The sequence below is a fragment of the Emydura macquarii genome, unplaced genomic scaffold (assembly GCF_026122565.2).
Source record: "Emydura macquarii macquarii isolate MOO-44397 ecotype Brisbane River unplaced genomic scaffold, CSIRO-AGI_Emac_v2 contig_306, whole genome shotgun sequence".
In the NCBI taxonomy this organism is placed as follows: Eukaryota; Metazoa; Chordata; order Testudines; family Chelidae; genus Emydura; species Emydura macquarii.
In genome coordinates, this window is record NW_027130443.1 from 886,508 (window position 1) to 907,029 (window position 20,522).

The 20,522-nt window shown below is 63.7% G+C and overlaps 3 protein-coding genes across 5 annotated transcripts in view; 2 read left to right on the forward strand and 1 right to left on the reverse strand.

Annotated features, from left to right (window-relative positions):
* TMEM256 (transmembrane protein 256) overlaps positions 1 to 20,522 on the reverse strand; it is a 159,514-nt gene that overhangs the window by 11,077 nt on the left and 127,915 nt on the right. The gene's annotated exons all lie outside the window — the stretch shown is intronic.
* Positions 505 to 15,845, forward strand: CTDNEP1 (CTD nuclear envelope phosphatase 1). Of its 3 annotated transcripts, none has more exons than XM_067555741.1 (8): positions 514 to 1,356; positions 7,796 to 7,862; positions 8,399 to 8,517; positions 8,918 to 8,989; positions 11,536 to 11,652; positions 12,125 to 12,236; positions 12,535 to 12,619; positions 13,611 to 15,845. In XM_067555741.1, exons 1-8 carry the CDS (start codon positions 574 to 576, stop codon positions 13,669 to 13,671), a joined length of 1,416 nt encoding a protein of 471 aa, XP_067411842.1. In that variant the 5' UTR covers positions 514 to 573; the 3' UTR covers positions 13,672 to 15,845. The 3 variants fall into 3 exon arrangements, with proteins under 3 accessions (XP_067411850.1, XP_067411842.1, XP_067411834.1); XM_067555733.1 differs by having other exon boundaries at positions 516 to 1,365; XM_067555749.1 differs by lacking the exon at positions 12,535 to 12,619 and having other exon boundaries at positions 505 to 1,365.
* Positions 16,738 to 20,357, forward strand: GABARAP (GABA type A receptor-associated protein). Its single transcript, XM_067555572.1, has 4 exons — positions 16,738 to 17,326; positions 19,053 to 19,131; positions 19,567 to 19,685; positions 19,941 to 20,357. Exons 1-4 carry the CDS (start codon positions 17,237 to 17,239, stop codon positions 20,004 to 20,006), a joined length of 354 nt encoding a protein of 117 aa, XP_067411673.1. The 5' UTR covers positions 16,738 to 17,236; the 3' UTR covers positions 20,007 to 20,357.

A 20,522-nucleotide genomic window follows, 5' to 3' on the forward strand; every position in this document is an offset into this window, starting at 1 on the left:
CGGGCCCGGGGCTGCGTGTCAAGCGGGGAGGGCCACTGGGGCCCACGGAAATGGAACTAGCAAGTGTCCAGCGGCTCTGGGACTGGGGGGTGCTGGGGCCTGCAGCGGGGGGGGGGGGACAGCTTGAGTTACCCAGGGTGACCCCCACCCCCGTAGGTCTGGGGAGGGCCCTCTGCGCCTGCCCCTTCTGTCTGCCCCTCCCTCTTATTTCTAGTGACTTCTCATGGCCCTGCCTCCTTGTTTCCCTTAGGCCCTGCCCTCTTCTGCTGGCCCCGCCCACTCACCTGCCTCAGGCCCTGGTGCTTTATGATCGTCCCAACCACTCCCTAGCCCCTCCCTTTTGCTTCTGTGACTCCACCTCTTCCCCTGGCCCCGCCCACTTGTCTCCCTCAAGCCCTGCCCCTTTGTGTGGGTCTCTGACCAGTTTCTGGCAGCCTCCCCCCTCCCCCCCCCCCGTCCTCCTTGTGACCCCACCTCTTTCTGATATGCCCCGCCCACTCCCCAGTCCCTCCCCCTGTGGCCCCGCCTCGGTCCCGCCCACTGGCGCCTGGCTCCTCCCTTAGCCTCTTCCTGATGGGCCCACCCACTTCTCCATTTGGCCACGCCCCTTTCTCTGCCCCCGCCCCTTTGTCTCTTTGCCAGCCGCCTTCAAGGTTGAAGGCCCCGCCTCTTGGCGCATGCGCGCCACCCACGCCACCCTCGCGGCTCCGCTCCTACTCCCGCGCCGCACGCGCGCGCTCCTCGGTCCCTCCCTCCCCCCGCGGCCCGCGCGCGACCCGGAAGTGCTTCGACCGGAAACGGATCCGCCGCCGCCCGGCGGAGCCCGAGCCAGGCAGGGAGCGCAGGCGGGGGGAGGGGCGGCGGCCCCGGCAACGGCTGAGCCCGATCCGGAGCCAGGCGAGAGACCGACCCGACCCCCCCAGCGCCCCTCCCCCAACTAGCGGGACCCCCTGGGCCGGGCCGGACCCAAGCGATCCCCGGCCCAGGGCCCCACCGCGCTTCCGCCCTTCAGTCCCGCTCCACCCTTCCCCCAGGATCGGGCCCCGACCCGGGACCTTCCCCCCCACTCCCCCCTTCCCGTCCCGGGGCCTGAGTAACCCGTTCCCCTCCTTCGGCCCGGGGACCCCCTTTCCTCCCCCCCTTTCCTCCCCCCGCCCCCACTCAGGCCCGGCCCCGCCGCCCCTCCCCCCCGGCCCGGGAGCGAAGCTGGCGGAGCTGGGCCGGGCGGGGGGCGGCGGGGCCGGGGCCGGGGCCGGGGCCGGGATGATGCGGACTCAGTGCCTGCTCGGGCTCCGGACCTTCGTGGCCTTCGCCACCAAGCTATGGAGCTTCCTGCTCTACATGCTGCGGCGGCAGGTCCGCACCGTGAGTGCCGGGGCTGGGGGGATCTGGGGAGCTGGCATAGGGGGGACTTGGGTGGGACCTGGGGGGCTGGCTGGGTGGGGGGATCAGGGGAGTGATTGGGGGACTTTCATTTGGGTTAGGGGTATCTGGGGGGGTTGAGGGGCTGGCAAAGGGGGGACTTGGGGGATATCTGTGAGGCTGGCTGGGGGTATCTGAGAGGGGCACTTGGGAGCTTTTGGGTGGACCTGGGGGTCTGGTTGGTTGGGGGATCAGCGTGGAGTGGTCAGGGAACTGTGGGGCTGGAATGGAGGGGACTTGGGGGCTGTTGGGGGAGATCTAGGGGGATCTGGGGCTCTGGCTGGTTGAGGGTATCGGGGGGGACTGGGGCTGGTCCTGGGGTTCTGGGGGACTGGTGTAGTGGGGAGCTGTGGTGGAGTGGCTGGGGGAGATTGGGGGGCTGGCGTGTGGTGGGGCTGGGAGGGCAACTGGGGCTGATAGTGGCAGGCTCTGGAGGGCTGGTGTGGGGGATCTTGGGGGCTGTGGGGGGGACTGGGAGGATCACAGGCTGATTGTGGGCGGTTTGGGGGGATGGGGGCAGTTGGGGGCAAGTGGATGGACTGGCATGGAGGTTTCGGGGCAGCTGGCATGGGGAAATCTGAGTGTCACCTGGGGCAACAGGGACTCGGGGGGGGCAAAGGGATTTAAGAGGGGCAGGCAGCTAAGGCGCAGGGCACCCCGGGGTTGGTGGAGGGAGGTAGCCAAGGGGGTTCTGGGAGTGATTGGAGCCTCAGAGTAGTCTTGGGGGGCGCCTGAGGTTCGTGGCCAGTGGGGGAAGTATTTCAGAAGGAGGGGGCTGTGGGGTAGGGATGGCAGTTGAGGGTACCTGGGGTGGGGTTGCCGATGGGGTGATGGGGGCATGGAGCCCCCCAGACAGCAATGGGGGCAGCTAGAGGGGAGAACAGCAGGGGCACAAAGGACTGGGGCCTTGGACAGGGACGGGGGGCAGGAGGGAGGTGGGCTCGGGGGGGGGGGGGGGTCCTGGACAGTGACTGGGAGGGAGCAGCTGGCTCGGAGTATGATGAGGGTCTGTGGGGTCCTGCCCCCCAATTCTGTTCTGGAGTTGAACCCTCTTCTCCCCGCCTGCGGCTGCTTTGAGACTGTCGGGGGATCCAGCTCGTTTGCAGGCAGGCAACATCCGGGTCTTTGATTGGAGCAAAGATCTGACACCCCATAAAGTGAGTGCAAAAGCTCCAGTGCTCTTCGGGTGGTGACCCCCCCTCACCCCCCCCACAAGCCGGTAGGGTCTGAGCTAGTAGCAGATGCCAAAGGGGAAGGAAACTGACCATGAAATTTTCCTGCCTCAGTGAAAGCCTCATCTCGCAATCCCCTGGGAGGGAAAACAGGACTGCGCCTCCTTGTCAGGTGGGGAAACTGAGGCACGGATGGGGAAGGGACTTGGGAGGACTTTTGGGCCAGAACCCAGGAGTCCTGAATCCCAGTCCCCCTGCTCTAACCACTAGTCCCTTTGTCCCTGCAGTTAAATGAGCAGAAATGAAGTGTACCAATCCCCCCCATCTTTGTTTTGCCAGCTTTAAAGGGGCCCTGCCAGCTTAAATCTTGTGGTGTCTGGATTCAGCTAATTTGCCTCCTGGTGTGAGCCTGGGAAAATGGCTTTGTCATGCCTCAGTTTCCCCATCTTTAAACCAGGGGGAAATTCCCCTTGTCGGTTAGGTTGGAAGCTCCTCGGGTCAGGGTTATCTCTCTGTGTTGGGGGGAAGGGGGGGGACAGGATGTCTGTGCTGTGCCAGGCCCGGCAGGGGACCCCATCTCCGTCAGGCCTCTAGGCAAACCATGTCCCTTAGCTCTGTCTGACAAGGCCTGAGTTCAAGCCCTTAGGGAAACTGAGGCCCAGAGAGGTTGGCTATAAAATGGGTGACCTGCCGCCGACCGGGAGACGCTCAGATGCCAGGGTGATGGGCTCCAGATGGTTTTTGGATTGTGGGAACGGTGGAATAATCCCTAGCACGTTTTCTGTCTGTAGATTTCAAGGCACTTTCCAAAGACGGGCGGGGAGCGTTCTCCCTGGTTTTTCAGATAGGGAAACTGAGGCGCAGAACAGGGACATGCCCCAGCATGCTGAGAACAGAACCCAGGAATCCTGACCTCTCGGCTGTGCCATCTCTTAGCCTGGCCATGATGTGTCGCTTGTCTAGCCTTGGTGATCCGCTTTTCTCTGCCAGCGGCTGGGGTGACCCCCGGCTCGGTGGGTCCTGGAACTGTTCCTGGGGCTGGGGAATGGGGCACGCAGCCGTTACCCTCTAGGGGCTATTGTGGAGACACCGAGGCGGCCCGTCCGGCTTGCTATCCTGTAGATCTCGGGTCTAAACCGTGGGTGATCCGTTGGTTCTCAGCGTCGGGCTAGTTGCCCTAGGACCCATCTGCCCCTTGGAGCTCGGAGGGCACCCAGGCCTTACCCAGCGAGGTAGGGGGAATGGGACCCAGGCGTCCTGGCTCCGTCTAGGGGGATGAGGGTGGAACAGGAGGAGACCCAGGAGTGTCCTGACTCCATCTGGAGGGGTAGAGGACCTGGAACCCCAGGGGCATCCCCGACTCCCTCCTGGGGTGGGGGACCTGGGACCCTGGGGGTGTCCTGGCACGGGGGATCCAGGGCTATGGGTCTCACGTTGTCATCCCCAACTTTTGCCCTGCTTCTGTCTTGGCACAGCTGCTCGTGGGGATGCTTAAAATACTGTTCGGCACCGTGCATCAACCCCAGCAGCCTCCTCCGGGCGAGGGGAAAGGAGGTCAATGCCCGTGCCGTGGGTCTGGGCACGTCCTGGTGGGTGGGCGCTGCTGATTCTCTTACCACAGTGGCTGGGCGCCAATCGGGGGCTGTCGTTAGTCCTGATTTGAACCCCTGGGGGGGCGCCTCTGGGGCTGGCACTTGAACTCAGACCAGCTGGCCTCCTAAGAGCCTGACTAAGATGCTAGACCTCCAGTGCCTTCCCACAATTCCCCTGGTGCGCCCAGGATGGCCGGGCTCTCCCTCAATGCACTGGGGTTATAGAGCGGCTCCGGCTGATCTGGTCAGCTGGGTTAAGTATGTATGTGGGGAGGGTGTTCCCGGGGTTTATGATGGCAGGGGGCTCCCTCTGCTACCAGCTATTAACCCTTTGTGGTACCCCTGGCTCGCCAGCGCGCTGCCCCACAGGGCTGGCTTGAAACCGAGTCACTCGTAGGCTCAAGGCCTCTGCTGGATTCAGGGTTTCCCCCGTTGCGCCCGGTGCTGCATGAACGTGGCAGCGGGGCCCCTGATTGGCCGGGGTGCTGTGCAGACAGGTGGCAGCTGAGATCAGGGGGTCCCGCCCTTGTGCCCAGAGCGGCGCAGAGGCTGATAGATCGGGGGACCCCCTATGAGGCTGGGCGCTGCATAGACGTCCACCTGGAGACGTGGCGGCTGAGGTTGGCATCCCCCATTGCCCTGTCCACTGCCCAGACACACAGCAAGAGGCAGTCCCTGCCCTCGTGATCTTACCCCTGAGACAAGCCAAATGGCAGGTGGGGGAAACTGAGGCACAGAGCGAGGAGGCGATGTATCCGCCACGATGGTGCACCTGGGACTCTTGGCTTGCCAGGCCCCTCCCCGCCAGGGGGCAGATCCCGGCGGCCTCCAGCACCTCAGGAGCTGCTAGCAGGCTGGTTGACCCAGCTGGGCCCGGAGGGACGGGTGGTCTAGTGGGTTAGAGCAGGGCAGATAGGAGCCAGGACTCCTGGGTTCTGTTCCGGACTAAGTCCCTGGACTGGGGCAGGGTTCCCCCTCTCTGTGCCTCAGTTTCCCCACCAGCCCTTTGCCTGTCCTGAAGCTCTTGGGGCATGGAGTCCCCCGATCTCAGATGAGGAGGTGGTGTCCTGCGTGGCCCCTGGCGTGGGGCTAGTAAGTTTCACTCTCGCCTTGGACTTAGTGCTGACCCCAGGGTGGCTCTGTGGGTCGTTCTCCCCTGGCAGGCAGGGGCGGCGCTAGGGGGTGCTGGGCTGCCGGGAAGGGCTGTTTCCCTCCCTCCCCCCCGGGTGCTCAGTGCGGTGCGGGTGCTCCCCTGCTTAGTGTCGCCAGATCTCTGACCGCACGCCTCTCTGTGTCCCGGGTGGGGAAACTGAGGCACAGGACTGAGGGCTGTGCGGGCAGCCCCTCTCCACCTTGATTTAGGGCAGCTGCTCCCACTCAGCATTTCCTGCGCGACGCCTTTACATCTCTGTCGCTCTCCCGCCGCCATGGGGCCCCCAGAACCCCCTCCCCGCTCGCTGCCCCTCCACTCTCTGTTGGGGGCGGGTCAGGAAGCCCCTGGGGATAGGGCCTGCTCCACAGGAGGAAGCCATGACACGGCTGGCCCAGATCTGTAGTCCTTCCTAGCTGCCTGCCGTGGGGGCCTGCCCTTGGAGGGCAGCCCCCGGGACTAGCAGGGAGGGTTGTTTGTCCGGATGGGAGCCAGCGCCCCCTAGAGGGGAAAGACCCCCTGCCCCATTCCCTGGGCTGTTCTGAAATCAAATCTCCTGTGGCGCTCCTCACAGCTGTTGGCTGGCTCCCGTCCTGCTGCCCGGGGTGAGATGGGGGCAGAGTAAGGCCCTGGCATTCCGTCACCCCAGCGTCAGAGCCCGGTCTGAGGGCAGGTGTTCCTTGCCCGCTGGGATTGTGCCCCCTTCTCCCCACCCTTCCCATGATCCTCCGAAGCTGCTACCTCTCCTGTGGTGTCAGGCCTTGCCAGATCTCAGGCTGAGAAGGCGGCCTGGCGCCCTGAGGAGATCGGATCGGCCCTGGGCGACGAGGCCAGGGAGCTATTTTTGCACCTGGCCCAGGAGTCGTGTCCTGGTGCCTCCGGAGCCAGCCGGGCGAGCGGCGCGTGACCCGTGGGGCTGGGGGGATCTGTGCCCTTGCCAAGGGACAACAGGTGCCGGGGACCGTGACTCAGGCGCGGTTTGATGTGGGGAAGCAGATGGGTGGTTTAAAATAGAGTGGGGGAGGCCGAGGGCGTGGCGGGGGCAGGTTAGCCAATGGAGCTGGGGTGCCTTGGACAGCCCCCTTTGTTGTGGGGTGGAGACACATGGGGTGGGGGTGGGGGGATTTGCCTTGGCAAATCTAATCCAGGCATCTCCAGCAATGGCAGGTGCCTGAATTACATGGGCCGTGACATGTGATAGGCCAGGACACGCTGGGGGCCAAAAAGGCACGATGGGGGGCAGGGAGCCAGGACACCTGGGTTCTCTCCCTGGCTCCAGGAGAAGAGTGGGGTCTAGTGGTCAGAGCAGGGGGCTGGGAGCCAGGACTCCTGAGTTCTCGCCTCGGCTCCGGTGGCTAGAGCAGGGCAGGAGCATAGATGCAACAGGGGAAATAACTTTCTGAGGCAGGAGTGAGTGCAGGGCAGAGCCAGGCGTCCGGGCTCCTGCGGGTGGGAAATGCTTTGCCCCCCCCTTTGTCAGAGGAGGGAAACTGAGCCCACTGGAAACTGCTGGCAGAGGCGGGGACAGAACCAGGGTCTCCCGAGCCTCTGGTGCCCTCCCCTGTCCTCTTCCTCCTGGCTCATCACCTGAGCTGATGAGGAAGGCCCAGGTTACAATCCCGCTGTCCCGAGTCAGTTTCACGGTCAGTTTCGCTTTCAGGGCAAGGTCTTAAAAATTATGTTTGCCTTGAGTTAAAACCAACCCCAGGGGCAACCATGTGCTCACAGGGGTGGTGTTTAAAGGGGGGCTGCAGGGGAAGGGCCCGCTCTCATCTGGAAGTGGGGTGAATGTTTTTCAGGGGCTTGCGTTGGCATCTAGAGACTTTGGTTGCAGGGGGCACAGGGAGTGCCGGGCTGGGCCGTAACACAGTATGGGGCATTCCCTGCCCCTCGCAGTCAAAATGGACCAGATAGTTAGCCTTGTGTCTCGGGTGGGGAAACTGAGGCACGGGACGGTGCTTTCTTCCTGTGCAAGCTGGGATGCTGTCAGGGTTGGGAGTGGAACCGAGGGAGTCCTGATTCCCAGCCACCAGCTCCCCCCCTTCACCCACCAGACCCCACTCCCCTCCCAGAGCTGGGGAGAGAACCCAGGAGTCCTGGTTCCCAGCCCCCCCTGCTCTAACCCTACAGATTCCATTCCCCTGCCAGAGCCGGGAAGAGAACCCAGGCGTCCTGGCTTCCAGCCCCCGCCCCCCGCTCTAACCCATTGTGGGGTATGGGGGGGCACACAGAGCCCCTGGCCTGGGGAAGGAGGGATGGCGACACAGAGGGGGAGGAGGAAGGAGGGGTGCCCAGAGCCTCTGCCAATGAGGGGGGGCTGCAGAGAGGCACCCCGGTCATAGGTCATTGCAGAGGCTTCCCCCCGTGTCTGTGTGTGGGGCCAGGATTGTTGGGGGGGGGAGAACAGCTGAGCTGCCCTCCCAGCTATGACAGCCCGGCCCGCTCTGCTCTCACGGCAGGTGATCCAGTACCAGACGGTGCGGTACGACGTCCTCCCCCTCTCCCCGGTCTCACGGAACCGGCTCAGTAAGTATCTGCCCCCCGGTGCTGCAGGTTCCATGCGGGGGGGCCCTTGGAGCAACCTGGGGCCGCCAGCGTGGAGATGGCAGAGGGGAGGTTTAGTGGCGACCGCTCGGACTCCTGGGTTCTGGTCCCGACTTTGGTACTGATTCTGTTCTCCCCTCCCAGAGCCAGGCAGAGAACCTAGGAGTCCTGGCTCCCAGCCCCCCCCGTTCTAACCACTAGACCCCACTCCCTCCCAGAGCCAGGCAGAGAACCCAGGCAACCTGGCTCCCAGCACCCTCACTCCCTCCCCACTTCAACCCACTATACTCCCCTCCTAGAGCTGGGGAGCAGGAAGGGCTCCCCAGGTGAATATGGGCTGTCTCCCCGGTGGTGCAGAGGGGTGGCGTGGTGCCTGTCTTACGGCAGGTGAGGCTGACGGGGCCCTGCCGTGGGGCAGGCGGGGGAGGGCTGGAAGCCTGTTACTCTTGGCTGATTTTGATGGGGGGGGGGATTTTGGGGGCCCTCAGCACCCCCTCTGATGACTCCCCTCCCCCCAGACCAGGTGAAGCGGAAGATCCTGGTTCTAGACCTGGACGAGACGTTGATCCACTCTCACCACGATGGGGTGCTGCGACCCACGGTGCGGCCGGGGACGCCCCCCGACTTCATCCTCAAGGTGAGACGGGGGCCGGGCCCCGAGGGGCTAACTCTGCCTGGCGGGTGGGGGGAGGTTAAGAGGGGGAGGTCAGGTGGGCGGGGTGTGTAGGCATGTTGGGGGTTCCGCAGTGCAAATCCTAGGTAAATAATGTAGGTCCTACACCTGTCCCTTCTAGCCACAGCCTGCCCTTGGGTAAGGGGCAGACGCAATGGGAAATGCCTTTGTGTGGGGACCATATGCAGAAAACCCAAACTATCTAGGGCCTTTCCCCTGTAGGGGGCGCCAGCTCCCACCTGGCCCCACGGCGGGGGCTGGCTGGCCCGGTGGGGGGGGGGCAGGAAATGGGACGATGAGCAGCTCCGGGGTCTCGGCACCCGCCCTGCACCCAGATTTTACCCGTCTCCCCTCCCGTCTGCAGGTGGTCATAGACAAACACCCCGTCCGCTTTTTTGTACATAAGAGGCCACACGTGGATTTCTTCCTAGAAGTGGTAAGTGCCCTCCTTCAACAGCTGGTGCCCCAGAGCATGCTGGGATGCACCCCCATCTCCTCCTCCCTCTCTCCCCCTCCCCCCCCGCTATTCCCCAGAGAGCTCCCCTGATGAAATTTGGCTGGCAACAACTCGCTCCAGCAGCCTGGTTGGCTTCCCGGCTGCGGCGGGCTCTCGGGTGGGCAGCTTCCTCAGATCGGCTCCAGCCAGCGACTGGACGCCGGGTGCGATAAACCCTGGCCGGTGCGTCTCGCTTCCACACCCGGGGCCCAACCGAGCGCCAGGTTGTGGGGCGGGAAGGAATTCTCCCCCACCCCACCCCCCAGCTCAGAGACAACCTTGGGGATCATCTGCCTTCCTCTGCGGCGTGGGGTGCAGCTCGTGGGCTGGGCACGGCTCAACCAGTCCATTCCCTGCCGTCGCAGGGGAGTCAGGCATCTCGATGCCTCCTGTTCTCTGCTGGTTGTGTCTCCGGGCTTCACACAGGGGGATCTGGGGAAATTCAATGGCCTGTGATCCATCAGAGCTGGGAGAGAACCCAGGAGTCCTGGTTCACAGCGTCCTCTGCTCTAACCCCTAGGCTCCACTCCCCTCCCACAGCTGGGGAGAGAACCCAGGAGTTCTAGCTCCCAGCCCCCCCTTTTGACTCTGTGTACAGCAGATTGTTTTCTGCCAGCTTCTACTCAGCGGTCAAAAAGGCGACCGCGACAGTAGCAAAGGGATAGAAAATGAGACCGGAAAGATCCCGGCGCCACTGTATAAACCCCTCCAATCCTGCAGCCGGTTCCGGCTGCCCCATCTCGAAAAGGATCTGGTGGAACGGGGCACGTTTCAGAGAAGGGGAAGGGACGGGTCCCGTGGGGGAATGGCCCTATTTGATTTTTTTTTTTTAGCTTAGAAAAGAGACAACCGCGGATGGGGAGAGGACGGACAATCGTGCGCGGGGTGGAGGGAAGCGTTGGTTACCCTGTCCTGAAACCCAAAACCCCGGGGCCCCCCCGACGAAATGAACGGGCAGTGGGCATCGTACAGTTGCTGGAGGTGGGGGGTGGGTGGTGCGGCAGCTGCTGGGTTGAGAAGAGGCCCGGCTCAGTCCTGGGGGGATAGATCCGTCAGCGGCTATTAGCCAAGACAGGCGAAGGACACGATACGATGGTCGGGGCGACCCTAAACCACCGAGCGTGGATCGCTCCTGTCTGGGCCGGGTCGCCGGCAGGGACCGGATAGCAGACTAGAGAGACCGTCGCTCTGGTCCAGTGTGGCAGCTCTTAGGTTCTTAAATGCACTCTCTGCCTCAAGCCTTGTCTACACTGAAAAATGTTGTTGATGTGTGTTAGGTTGACTTCCAGACCCTCCCGGGTTCCCCGTAGGCTGCCCCCCCACTCCCCGGTCCCAGCGGCTCCCGGCTCACAGAGGGCGGCCAGCTCCTGGCTCTGAGCCCGGTGGCAGCTACCCACGTCGTGCCCGGTCCTGGCTCACAGCCGGGCTCCAGTGTCCCGGGGTTGCAGCCAGGCGGTAGCCGCCCATTGCCGCCTCCTGCTTGATCCTGGCTCTCAGCCAGGACCCACCCTGCGAACACCCCAGCCTTGCCCTGCCGAGATGTGCCTCTCATGCGCCGTCCGGCCGAGCGCCGCTAGCCCGTTGATTTGCTCATCATTTCCCCAAGGGCTCAAGCGCCAGCTTTGTTATTGCAAGTGAAATCCCCCAACCGCTTCAGCGGAAACTCCGTGGTTTCCACCACGCCATCAAACGAGCTTATTAGCGAGACAGAGGGGTGGGTTTTAAGTGAGAAAGGTGTAAAAGGCCGTTGGGTTTTATGCCCCTTGCCTCCTTGAGATTTACCCCCAGCGGGGATGCGGGCGACAGGCCTGGAAATTTCTCGTCCGCACCTTCTGTGCACGTGAGGCTGGAGACCTCTGCTGGGATGATGCCTCGGCGGATCTCTCGTTTACACTTCCCCCTCCCCCCCGATGGCGAACGGTGGTTTCAGTAGTGACTAGGTTTCTCACACCCGTGGTCCATGCTTGGTGGATGGGGAGGAGGTGGTCGGGGGAGGGCGTTTCCCAGCCTGTTTGAGTAACAATCGCAGAGCAGAAGTGGCATAACTCCGTATACGATGCTGGCACGTGCAGTTTAACGGGACGCTCCTGCTCAGACGCTTGTGGCATTTCGAATGACACCTCACAAGACATGAGCTCCATGCTCAGGTGTAGACCGAGCGTGGGGAGGGGAAACTGAGGCATAGAGGGGAAGGGGCTTGCCCAAGCAGGGCAGAGACAGGGAGGGAACCCAGGACTCCTGGCTCCCAACCACTTTCTCCCCATACCCACTGGGCCCCACTCCCCAGCCCCCACTGCTCTAACCACTAGACCCCCCTTCCCTAAAATTTGAGCTCTATGATGCTGCCATTCCCCCCCATCTCAGGAGGCTGTGGGGGGGCGGGGTCCACTGGCTGGCAGTTCTCACGCCCCCAGTGGGAGGTGGAGCATTCTGGCTCCCCCCCCACTGATCTCCTCTCTTTCCACCCTCCCTTCCCCCCCGCCCAGGTGAGCCAGTGGTACGAGCTGGTGGTGTTCACGGCCAGCATGGAGATCTATGGCTCCGCCGTGGCTGACAAGCTGGACAACAACAGGTGCATCCTCAAGAGACGGTATTACCGACAGGTGAGTGGGGGGCGGGGCTTGGGGAGAGTGAGGTTGCCACAGGGAGCTGGGAGGGGAAAGGAGGGGCGGGGCTTGAGAGAACTGGGGCGGGGCTTGGGGGAGGGGAGCAGAGCTGGGGAGCTGGGGGCAGGGCTTGAGGAGAGTAGGGTTGTGACAGGAGCTGGGAGGGGAATGGAGGGGCTGGGCTTGGGGGAGCTGGGGGCAGGGTTTGAGGGGGCGGTGCTTGAGAGAGATGGGTGCGGGGCTTTTGATAGAAGAGCTGGTGGGTGGTAGACCGGCAGCTCAGGCTGGCGGGGGTGTGGCCTCCCCATGCTCCCTGATCCCCCTCGGGCAGGGACTCTGCATCCCCCCCACCTCACAGCTGGTGGGCAGGCAGGCCTGGCTGCGAGGAGCGTGAGATGGGGCACTGGGGCAGGGGGGACACCCCGGGGGCTCCCAGCCGCTCACCCCTGCCCTGCCCTGCCCTCCCCAGCACTGCACGTTGGAGCTGGGCAGCTACATTAAAGACCTGGCGGTGGTGCACAGCGACCTGTCCAGCATCGTCATCCTGGACAACTCGCCGGGGGCCTACCGGAGCCACCCAGGTACGAGCCCATCCCTGCCCGGAGCTGGGAGAGAACCCAGGAGTCCTGGCTCCCAGCCCCCCCTGCTCTAACTACTAGACCCCACTCCCCTCCCAGAGCTGGGGAGAGAACCCAGGAGTCCTGGCTCCTAGCCCCCCCGCTCTAACCACTTCACCCCACTCTCTGTGTAAACCTAGCTTACTTTGTAAACTATCTGGTAGTCTTGGGGGGTGGGGGGGCGAGCCTACACCTCCCCTTCCTCTGCTGGCCTGCATGGCACCACCCCTGTAAGAGCTGTCCGGCTGTTCCTTTCCCGCAGACAACGCCATCCCCATCAAGTCGTGGTTCAGCGACCCCAGTGACACCGCGCTGCTCAACCTGCTGCCCATGCTGGACGCGCTGAGGTACCACCGCCAGGATGCCTGGGTTCCCTCCTGGCGGGGCTGGGAGCCGGGACGCCTGGGTTCTGTCCCTGGCTCTGGGAGGGGAGTGGGGTCTAGTGGTTAGAGCTGGGGGGGCTGGGAGCCAGGACTCCTGAGTTCTCTCCCTGGCTCTGCATAACATCCCGTACCCAGATCTGCGTATGGGCCCCATGAGCCGGAGACCCAAGCGATGGCAGGCAGAAGCGCTTGAACCTGTTGGTTCTGGATCCAATGTCCTCCCTGGGCCGCCCAGCCTGAGCGAGAAGATGCCAGTGCCCGGCCGAACGTCTCTCACCCCAAATCCCTGCAGTGCCTCCTGGCCGGGACCCTCAGTGGGAGATCTCTGCCCTCCAACTGAGCCCAGCCAGAGCTTTTGTCTTGATCCAACCACAGGAGGCCAGCTCGCTTCCTCCTGCAGATTTTGCCGGCTCTCTATCTGCCCCGGCTTGGGCTGCGAACTGGCCTAGGACCGCCCTCTGGGAACTCCTCACGTTCTTTTTCCAGCCCCTGTCGCACTTCTGGCCTTCCCCGTGTCCCCAGCGAGGAGTTCCACAGGTCGACAGTGCCTTGGATGACCCAGGACGGCCGGTTGGCTTCTTGTAAACCTGTCGCCTGTCGTTTTTTAAATCCATCACCTGTTGTTTTTGCCGGGTGGCCCCTGGTCCGGGGATTATGTGACGGGGAAATGAGCCCTTCCTGAGTCGTTTTCTCCACCTCCGTCAGGATTTTAGACCCCTCCATCATCTCCCCTCTGCGCTGTCTCTTTTTTTTAAGCTGGCCAGCCCCGTCTCTTTAATCTCTCCTGAAGCCGTTCGAGCCATGTGGTCGAGATGCGGCCGATGGGGTTCCTTGAAACCCGACGCAGCCCCTGTACCAAGGGGTTCCTCGGTAAAAGGGGTTTTAGTGGGTTGGAGCAGGCGCCATTCAGGACTCCTGGGTCCTATCCTAACACCGTCTCCTCCCCCTCCGGCAGGTTTACAGCGGACGTGCGATCTGTGCTGAGCCGGAACCTCCACCAGCACCGCCTCTGGTGACATCGGCACCTCCTTTCTTCAGGCGGCACGACCGCCACCTCATCCCACCGCTGCCACCATGCCCCTCCCCGCCACATGGACTCTGCGCACGTTTGTGAACTCTGGAGAGCAGAAGGGGGGATGAGGGGTGTTAAGAAGCCCCCCTCCCCTTTTCCCCACCGACAAACGAGCCCCCCCAGCCCACCTGTGCTGGGAATGGGCGGGGACTGAATTGGAGGGGGCGGAGCTTACCTGGCAGCTGGACAAAGAAAGGGGGTGTGAAACGTAGGAGCCGCTCGGGAAGCACGGCTGGATGTGTCCGCTCAGGCCTTTGGCCTTGTACAAAGACCTCATTCATTCTTTTCTTTTTTTCTTTTTTCGTTCTTTCTCCCCCTCTCCCCCCCCTTCTCCCGGGCTAACCAGGAACCAGCCTTTCGCTGGCTCCCCTTAGTTTATTAGCAGCCGGGAGCCTCTTGATACTTTTGTCTGCTGCCCGGGGGGGGAGGGGGGGTGTGTGTCTCGGATCCGTGCCCCACAGATGCCCCCTCGGTTCGTTTCTTTTCTCAGACTGCGGGGGGTGGGGAGGGAAGGAAAACCCAGGAGACAATTATAGCCGCTAAGCAAGGCCGGAAACGGAGCTGTGTTTGCAGAGTTCTTATTGGGGGGCCGGTCCCCCAGCCCCCCGCAACAACTAGTTACAGATGTTCAACAGCTGGAGTTTTGCCGGGGGGGGGGGTGGGAGCGGGGGGAGATGGAAGTGTGGAAGTACGATTGTCTGGTACAGCAGGATGCCTGGGTTGTTCGCACAGCGTGGCAGAGGGTTGGGTGAGGGATCAGAGTGGGTGGAGGGGGGGTTGGGTGCCAGGACTCCTGGGTTCTCTCCCTAGCCCTGGGAGGGAAGTGGGGTTTATCACATGGGGGATGGGTCACAGGACTTTCGCCTCCCAATGGTGGTGGGGAGCTAGAAGGAATTGGAGTCCCAGGGGAAGCTGTGGCCTGGACTGGCAGGATGCCTGGCTCCCAGTCCCACTTCGCTCACAAGCAGCAGGTCCTATGCCCCTGCTGGCTCACCTCTGTGCCTCAGTTTCCCCAGCTCCAGTGCCCCTGGGCTGGGGTTCATTGCTTTTCTCTGGCAGTGGGGGAGTGAGAGGTGGCTCGCTCCCCCCCCCCGCCTCTTTGGGGGGTTGAAGCCCCACACAGAGCCAGCTGCGGCATGGCTGCGGTCCACCACTGCACCATCAGCCCCACCTGTGCCAGCATCGAACCCAGGTGTCCTGGCTCCCAGCCTCCCATTCTGGGTGGGATGGGGACATCTTGACCCCTGCTCTCTTGTGCTGTAGGGCTGCGCAATGGCCTCTGACCTCTCTGCTGGGTGAGCAGAAGAGGCTAATCTGCTGCTAGGGGTGTGGGGCAGGGGCTGCTCTGCGCTGGCAGTCGGGGATGTCCCTCGGCGGGAGGAAGCATAAAATAGCGTGCGTGGGACCTCACAAGGCTCCAGGTACTTTCCAGGGGCAGGAAATGGTGGCGGTAGGTACCACAATCTGTTTTGGGAGCCTTCCTTCAGTTCCCTGGCTCAGCTGTAATGAATCACAGGTTTCCTCCGTCCCAGTGCGGGTGGGGGGGTGGCACTGTTCTTTGGGTGCTAGACACAGCTCGCTTGGGTACAGGCTCCTGCTGCATCGCCGCAGCTGGGTGAAGGATCCCTGTCTAACAAGCTGCCCTGCCCCAGAGGTGGCTGCATCTCAGTGCTGGGCCAGGGCTGCCTGTATAACCCGTTGTACCACGCCAGAGGTGCTCAGCTGCTGCAATGCAGGCCAAAGGATCCTTATCTAACCAGCTGCCCCACCCCAGAGGTGGTTGCATCTCAGGGCTGGGGCAGGGATCCACGTCTAAGCAGCCACTCTGCCCCAGTGGTGGCCGCCTCTCCCAGCCGGTTTGAAGCCAGGCCTTTCCCGGTTCAGTGCTAATCTGTGTCCTGCTGCGGTTGACTTACCTCCCTGTGGTTTGAGCTGAGCTGGGTTGGGCCTGGCAGAGGTGGGAGTGAAAGGGGAAGCCAGGAGTGCGGGCTCCCAGCCCCCCGCCTCTGACCCCTCCCTTCCCAGAGCCCAGGAGAGAACCCAGGAGTCCGGGCTCTCAGCCCCCCTCCCCTCCTTGCTTTGCTCTGCATAGGAAAAGCCATGGCACCTCCCGGAGAACCCTCCCCCACCTGCCCCACTGCCCTGAGGAGGGGGGGCTGCTCCTTGTGCCTCCCCCCTGAGCCCCCTCCTCACTTTACTGCCCCATGCCGACTCTCCTCCCCCTCCCTGCAGTGGTTTCTTCCCCCTTCCACATCTGCAGGGTCTCTGCCCCTCCCCAGTGGTTGCACCCAGCCCCCACTCCTGCATGGCCTCTTCGCCCCCTGGCTTCGGCCCTCCGTGGTTTCAGGGGCCCCCCCCATAGAACCCTCCCAATGGTTTCACCCTCCCTCGTGGACTCTCTCCCCCCCGATGGACTCTCCCTCCCCATGGATTCTCTCCCCCGATGGTTTCACCCACCCCAACGCTGCGAACTCCTGGACTCCCACCTTTCCCCTTGGTTTCTTCCACAATCATTCCCCCTCCTCACTACATTGTTCCCGCCTCTGCCCCGCCCCTGCCTCCCATTGGTCTCTTTACCTGCTCCAGGCCACGCCCCCTCCTGATATCACGTTGTTTACCGGACAACCTTGTCCGGATCTTCTTTCTGGAGGGCACGTGACAATCGTTCCTGCGTGACATCAGTCACATGACACGTCACACGGCCTTACTATCTCACGGTCCGCTTCCGCCGGATCATTCCGCCCCCCCCCCCCGGGGGCCCGACTCCCCCGGCCATGGCCGGCCGGCCGCCCACCCGTCCCCCACGCGGAGCCCCCCTCTCCCACCGGCCATGGCCCCCTCCCGGCGGACGCTGCGCCCCCCGGACCGGCCTCGTCTCTCCCCGCACTACTTTGTTTTGGTGTCAAACTGCCACGCAGCTGGCGCAGTTTGCGCAACGTCGGGCTCTGTGAATCCCAGCTTCGCGTATCTCCCTCGGGGTGTGGTGGTGGATGGACTGAGCCGAGGGGGGGTTTACGTAAAGTGCGTGGTTCTCCGGCCGCCCGGGGCACTGGTACGCCAGTGACGTACGCTGACCGCGAGGAGCGTGGCGAGAGGTACGCAAATAGCGTGTGGGGCGGGGAGCCGCGCGCTCCCCGAGCAGCCTGCGGAGTTAACGTACGCCTCTGACGCAGCCATAAGTGTGAGTGGGGTGGGGTGGGAAACTCCGCGGTTACATCGCCACACTGCCACTGCCCGCTCCCGGCCTCCCGAAGCAGGGCTTACGCGCTTTCCGTAACACGGTCGGGCTGGGACGCGTGCAGTCGGCGTAGCGCAGCCGCAGCCGAGCCGGCGTACGTAGGCCGGGCGGCGGTTACGCCGGTGGCGCAGGCGCCGCTGAGGCAGGGCGGGCGGCGGTTACGCCGGCGGCGCAGGGCGGGCGGCGGTTACGCCAGCGGCGCAGGCACTCGCAGGCACCAGCTGCCCGGTGGCTCCCTCCCGCTGCCGTGTCCGCCCGGCCCGGCCCGGCCATGAAGTTCGCCTACAAGGAGGAGCAGCCCTTCGAGCGCCGCCGCTGCGAGGGGGAGAAGATCCGCAAGAAGTACCCGGACCGCGTCCCGGTGAGAGGCCGGGCCCGACCAGCCCCCGGGAGCCCCCACGCACCGACCCGCCCCCCCCACAGGGGTCCCTAGAGCCGCCCCCCCCCGGGCCGGGTCCCAATGTGGGGTGCTCCCCACCCCCGCAGGGAGGCGCTGGTGGGAACCCCCGCCCCGGGCACCCCCCGAAACGGGGGTGCGGTCTGTTGACAGCCCCCTCCCCCCACCTGCCCCCTGGGGCGCTGGGCCCCTGCCCCTGTTCTCTCCCCACCCCCCAGTCCCCAGACTGTGGGTCTCCGGGGCCCTGCCATACCGTGCCCCCCCCCCCCCGGAGAAACGCACTGCGTGGAAGCGGGTGGCCCCCCGGGGGTCCCCCGGTGTGCAGCCTGTGGGTTGACACCCTAGGAGATGCCCAGCCCCCCAGGAGGACGTCGGGGGGCAGAGCACACCCAGGAACGCCCAGTTGTGGGGGGGGGGGTCTGTGCGGAGGGCGCTGGGGTCAGGACGCCTGGGTTCTCTCCCCAGCTTGGGGAGGGGGGGCTGGGAGCCAGGAGCGACTCGGGTATTTCCTGGTGGTACCGAATGACTCAGCGGATGAGTCACGTTCCCTCTTCCTGCCTCAGTTTCCCTATCTGTAAAGCAGATGTGGGGTGGGGTCATTTGCGGGTTAACCATCCCGAGAGCCGGGGGGTGGGGGGCTGGTGCCATGCCGTGGGGAAGGGTTAGGGTGGAACAACTCCCGTGTCTGTTTCTCTAGCTCTGTGGACCTGGGAATATTCTGAGTGGGGGTGACTAGCCTGCTCTGGGTCTCTTCCTTATCGGGGACTTAAAAGTCTCAACGCCCTCAAAAAAGATCTCCCCCTTTTCCTCTGTAACAGGCAGGGTCAGAAAGGTGGGAAATTCCCAGCAAACAACTTGGGGAGCTTGGAGTGTTTCTCCCCCCAGTCCAGACTTGTAGGCAAGCTGGGGGTTGTGGGGGGCAGGACCCCCTGTTAAGGTGGCCCATGGCTGACGGGGGGACCCTGTGGGGGGGGGGGAGCCGGGACTGGTCCTTGTGGATGTGATTAGCCCCCCGTTGTGGGGTTAAGCAGATGCGAAAAGCCTGCTGGATGCCCCTGCCCGCCCCTCCCGGGACCCTGCCTGGGGGTACTTCTCCCGCCCGCCCCTCCCGGGACCCTGCCTGGGGGTATTCCTCCCGCCCTCCCCTCCCGGGGTGGGAGTGTCTCCCTGGTTGGGAACTTGGGGCCTGATCCAAAGTGCCCATGCATGGGGTTTGGGTTGGACCACTCTGTGTGTGGGTGGTTGGGTTGGACCGGGTCAGGCCACTTTGTGTACGTGGGTGGGGTTGGGATGGACCATTGTGTGTGTATGTGGGGGGGTTGGGTTGGACCACTGTGTGTTTGTGGGGTGGGGTTGGGTCATGCCACTCTGTGTGGTGTGTGTGGGGGGGTATTTAGCCCCTTACTGGGCTATGGGGTCTTGAGCAGCCCTGATACAGGGGGCACCTTGGGATTTTGGGGTAGCCTCTAACCCCCAGAGCTCAGTGTTGACATGCCCCCGCCCAGCTGAGCTCTTCATGGGCATAACCTCACCCTATCCATTGGTGGCATACCAGGATCCACTCCGACCCTCTTCCATTGCCACCTGTTACCCTGCCCCACCCCCATGGAGCTGTACTGCCAGCCCCCCAAGTGCCTGGGAGGGCTCCTAGCTAACCCCCCCATGTCTCCTCTCTTCCCCGGTCCCCCAGGTCATCGTGGAAAAGGCCCCCAAAGCCCGGATAGGAGACCTGGACAAGAAGAAATACCTGGTCCCGTCAGACCTGACAGGTCAGTGCCGCCCCCACGGGGCGCCGTGCGGGTGGGGGCGTCACATGGGGGGGAGCTGTTGGGTGGGGGCAGATCCTTCCAGCGGGAGGGGGGTGGCTCACCCCATAACACCTGTCTGTTAAAGTGAGATGGGCAGGGCTCCTTCTTGCGGGTGGGGCTTGTGCCTGGATCTGTGGGGAGGGGAAGTCTTTTCTCTGTGGGAGCTGGGATCATGGGGAACAGATGAATGGGGGGACTTGGGGTAGTTTCTTAAAGGGACAGAGGGGGGTTTTCTGGGGGGCAGTAGGGCTAGAAAAAACTGGGGGCACCCCAATTCCAGCAGACTGTGCAGACATAGCCCCGAGGGGGGGACCGAAGGACACTTGGAAGGGGGAGGAGAGTAGGATGTGCAGTGTATGGGTGCTGGATCCTGACCCTGCCTTTCTCCTCCCCCAGTTGGACAGTTCTATTTCCTGATCCGGAAGCGAATCCACCTACGGGCTGAGGACGCCTTGTTCTTCTTCGTCAACAACGTCATCCCCCCCACCAGCGCCACCATGGGCCAGCTCTACCAGGTGGGGTGCCGGGGGGGCTCTCCCCTGGCAGGCGGGGCTGGCCCCAATGCGGCTCCAGGGGGCACCGGGTTGCTGGGAACGGGTGGGAGCGGTGGCAGGGGGAACTCTCCCCCAGCAGGTGGGCCTGGCCCCAATGCCCCAGGGTGGCACTAGGGGGCGCTCTCCCCTGGCAGTGAGTGCTGCTGCCCTGTCTCCCCCTGTTGGCTCTGCCTGGTAATAACCACTCCCTTCTCTCCTCCCCCCTCTCCCCTACAGGAGCACCACGAGGAAGATTTCTTCCTGTACATCGCCTACAGTGATGAGAGCGTCTACGGCATGTGAGGCGCCGCCCCCCACCACCGGGGGCGCCCTCCTCCCCGACGGGACCTGCACTTTCCCCTTTGGTTGGTGGATCTCCTCGAGAAGAGCCTGTGGCCACAGGGATGGGGGGGCGTCTGGCTGTGGGCACCCCTCCTCCCTGTGACACCCCTCCCATGTAACCACCCCTCCCTGCTCTGCCTGGGTTTCCTTGGCTAACCCCCCCCCCCCCTCTACACTCTCATTTCTTGCCATGATGGGTCCCCCCACCCCCTGCACCTCCAGTATCGCCGGCTTCTCCTGCCCCCAGGGGGCCCTGTCTGGCCGCGCTTGTAACTTGGGGGCTGGGGCCTAATAAAATGAGAAGAAAAGTCAGAGTCTGGTGGGGTGTCATTTCTGGGGGCTGGAAACTGCCCCCATGTGGGGGGACTTGTGTGCGTGGGGGTGTGGCTGCTGGTTCCCCAGTGGGCTATTTGGGGGTTGGCTTTTAGATACCAGCTGTTGGGGGAATTGGGTAGGCAGAAGATGGTAGGAGGGGGG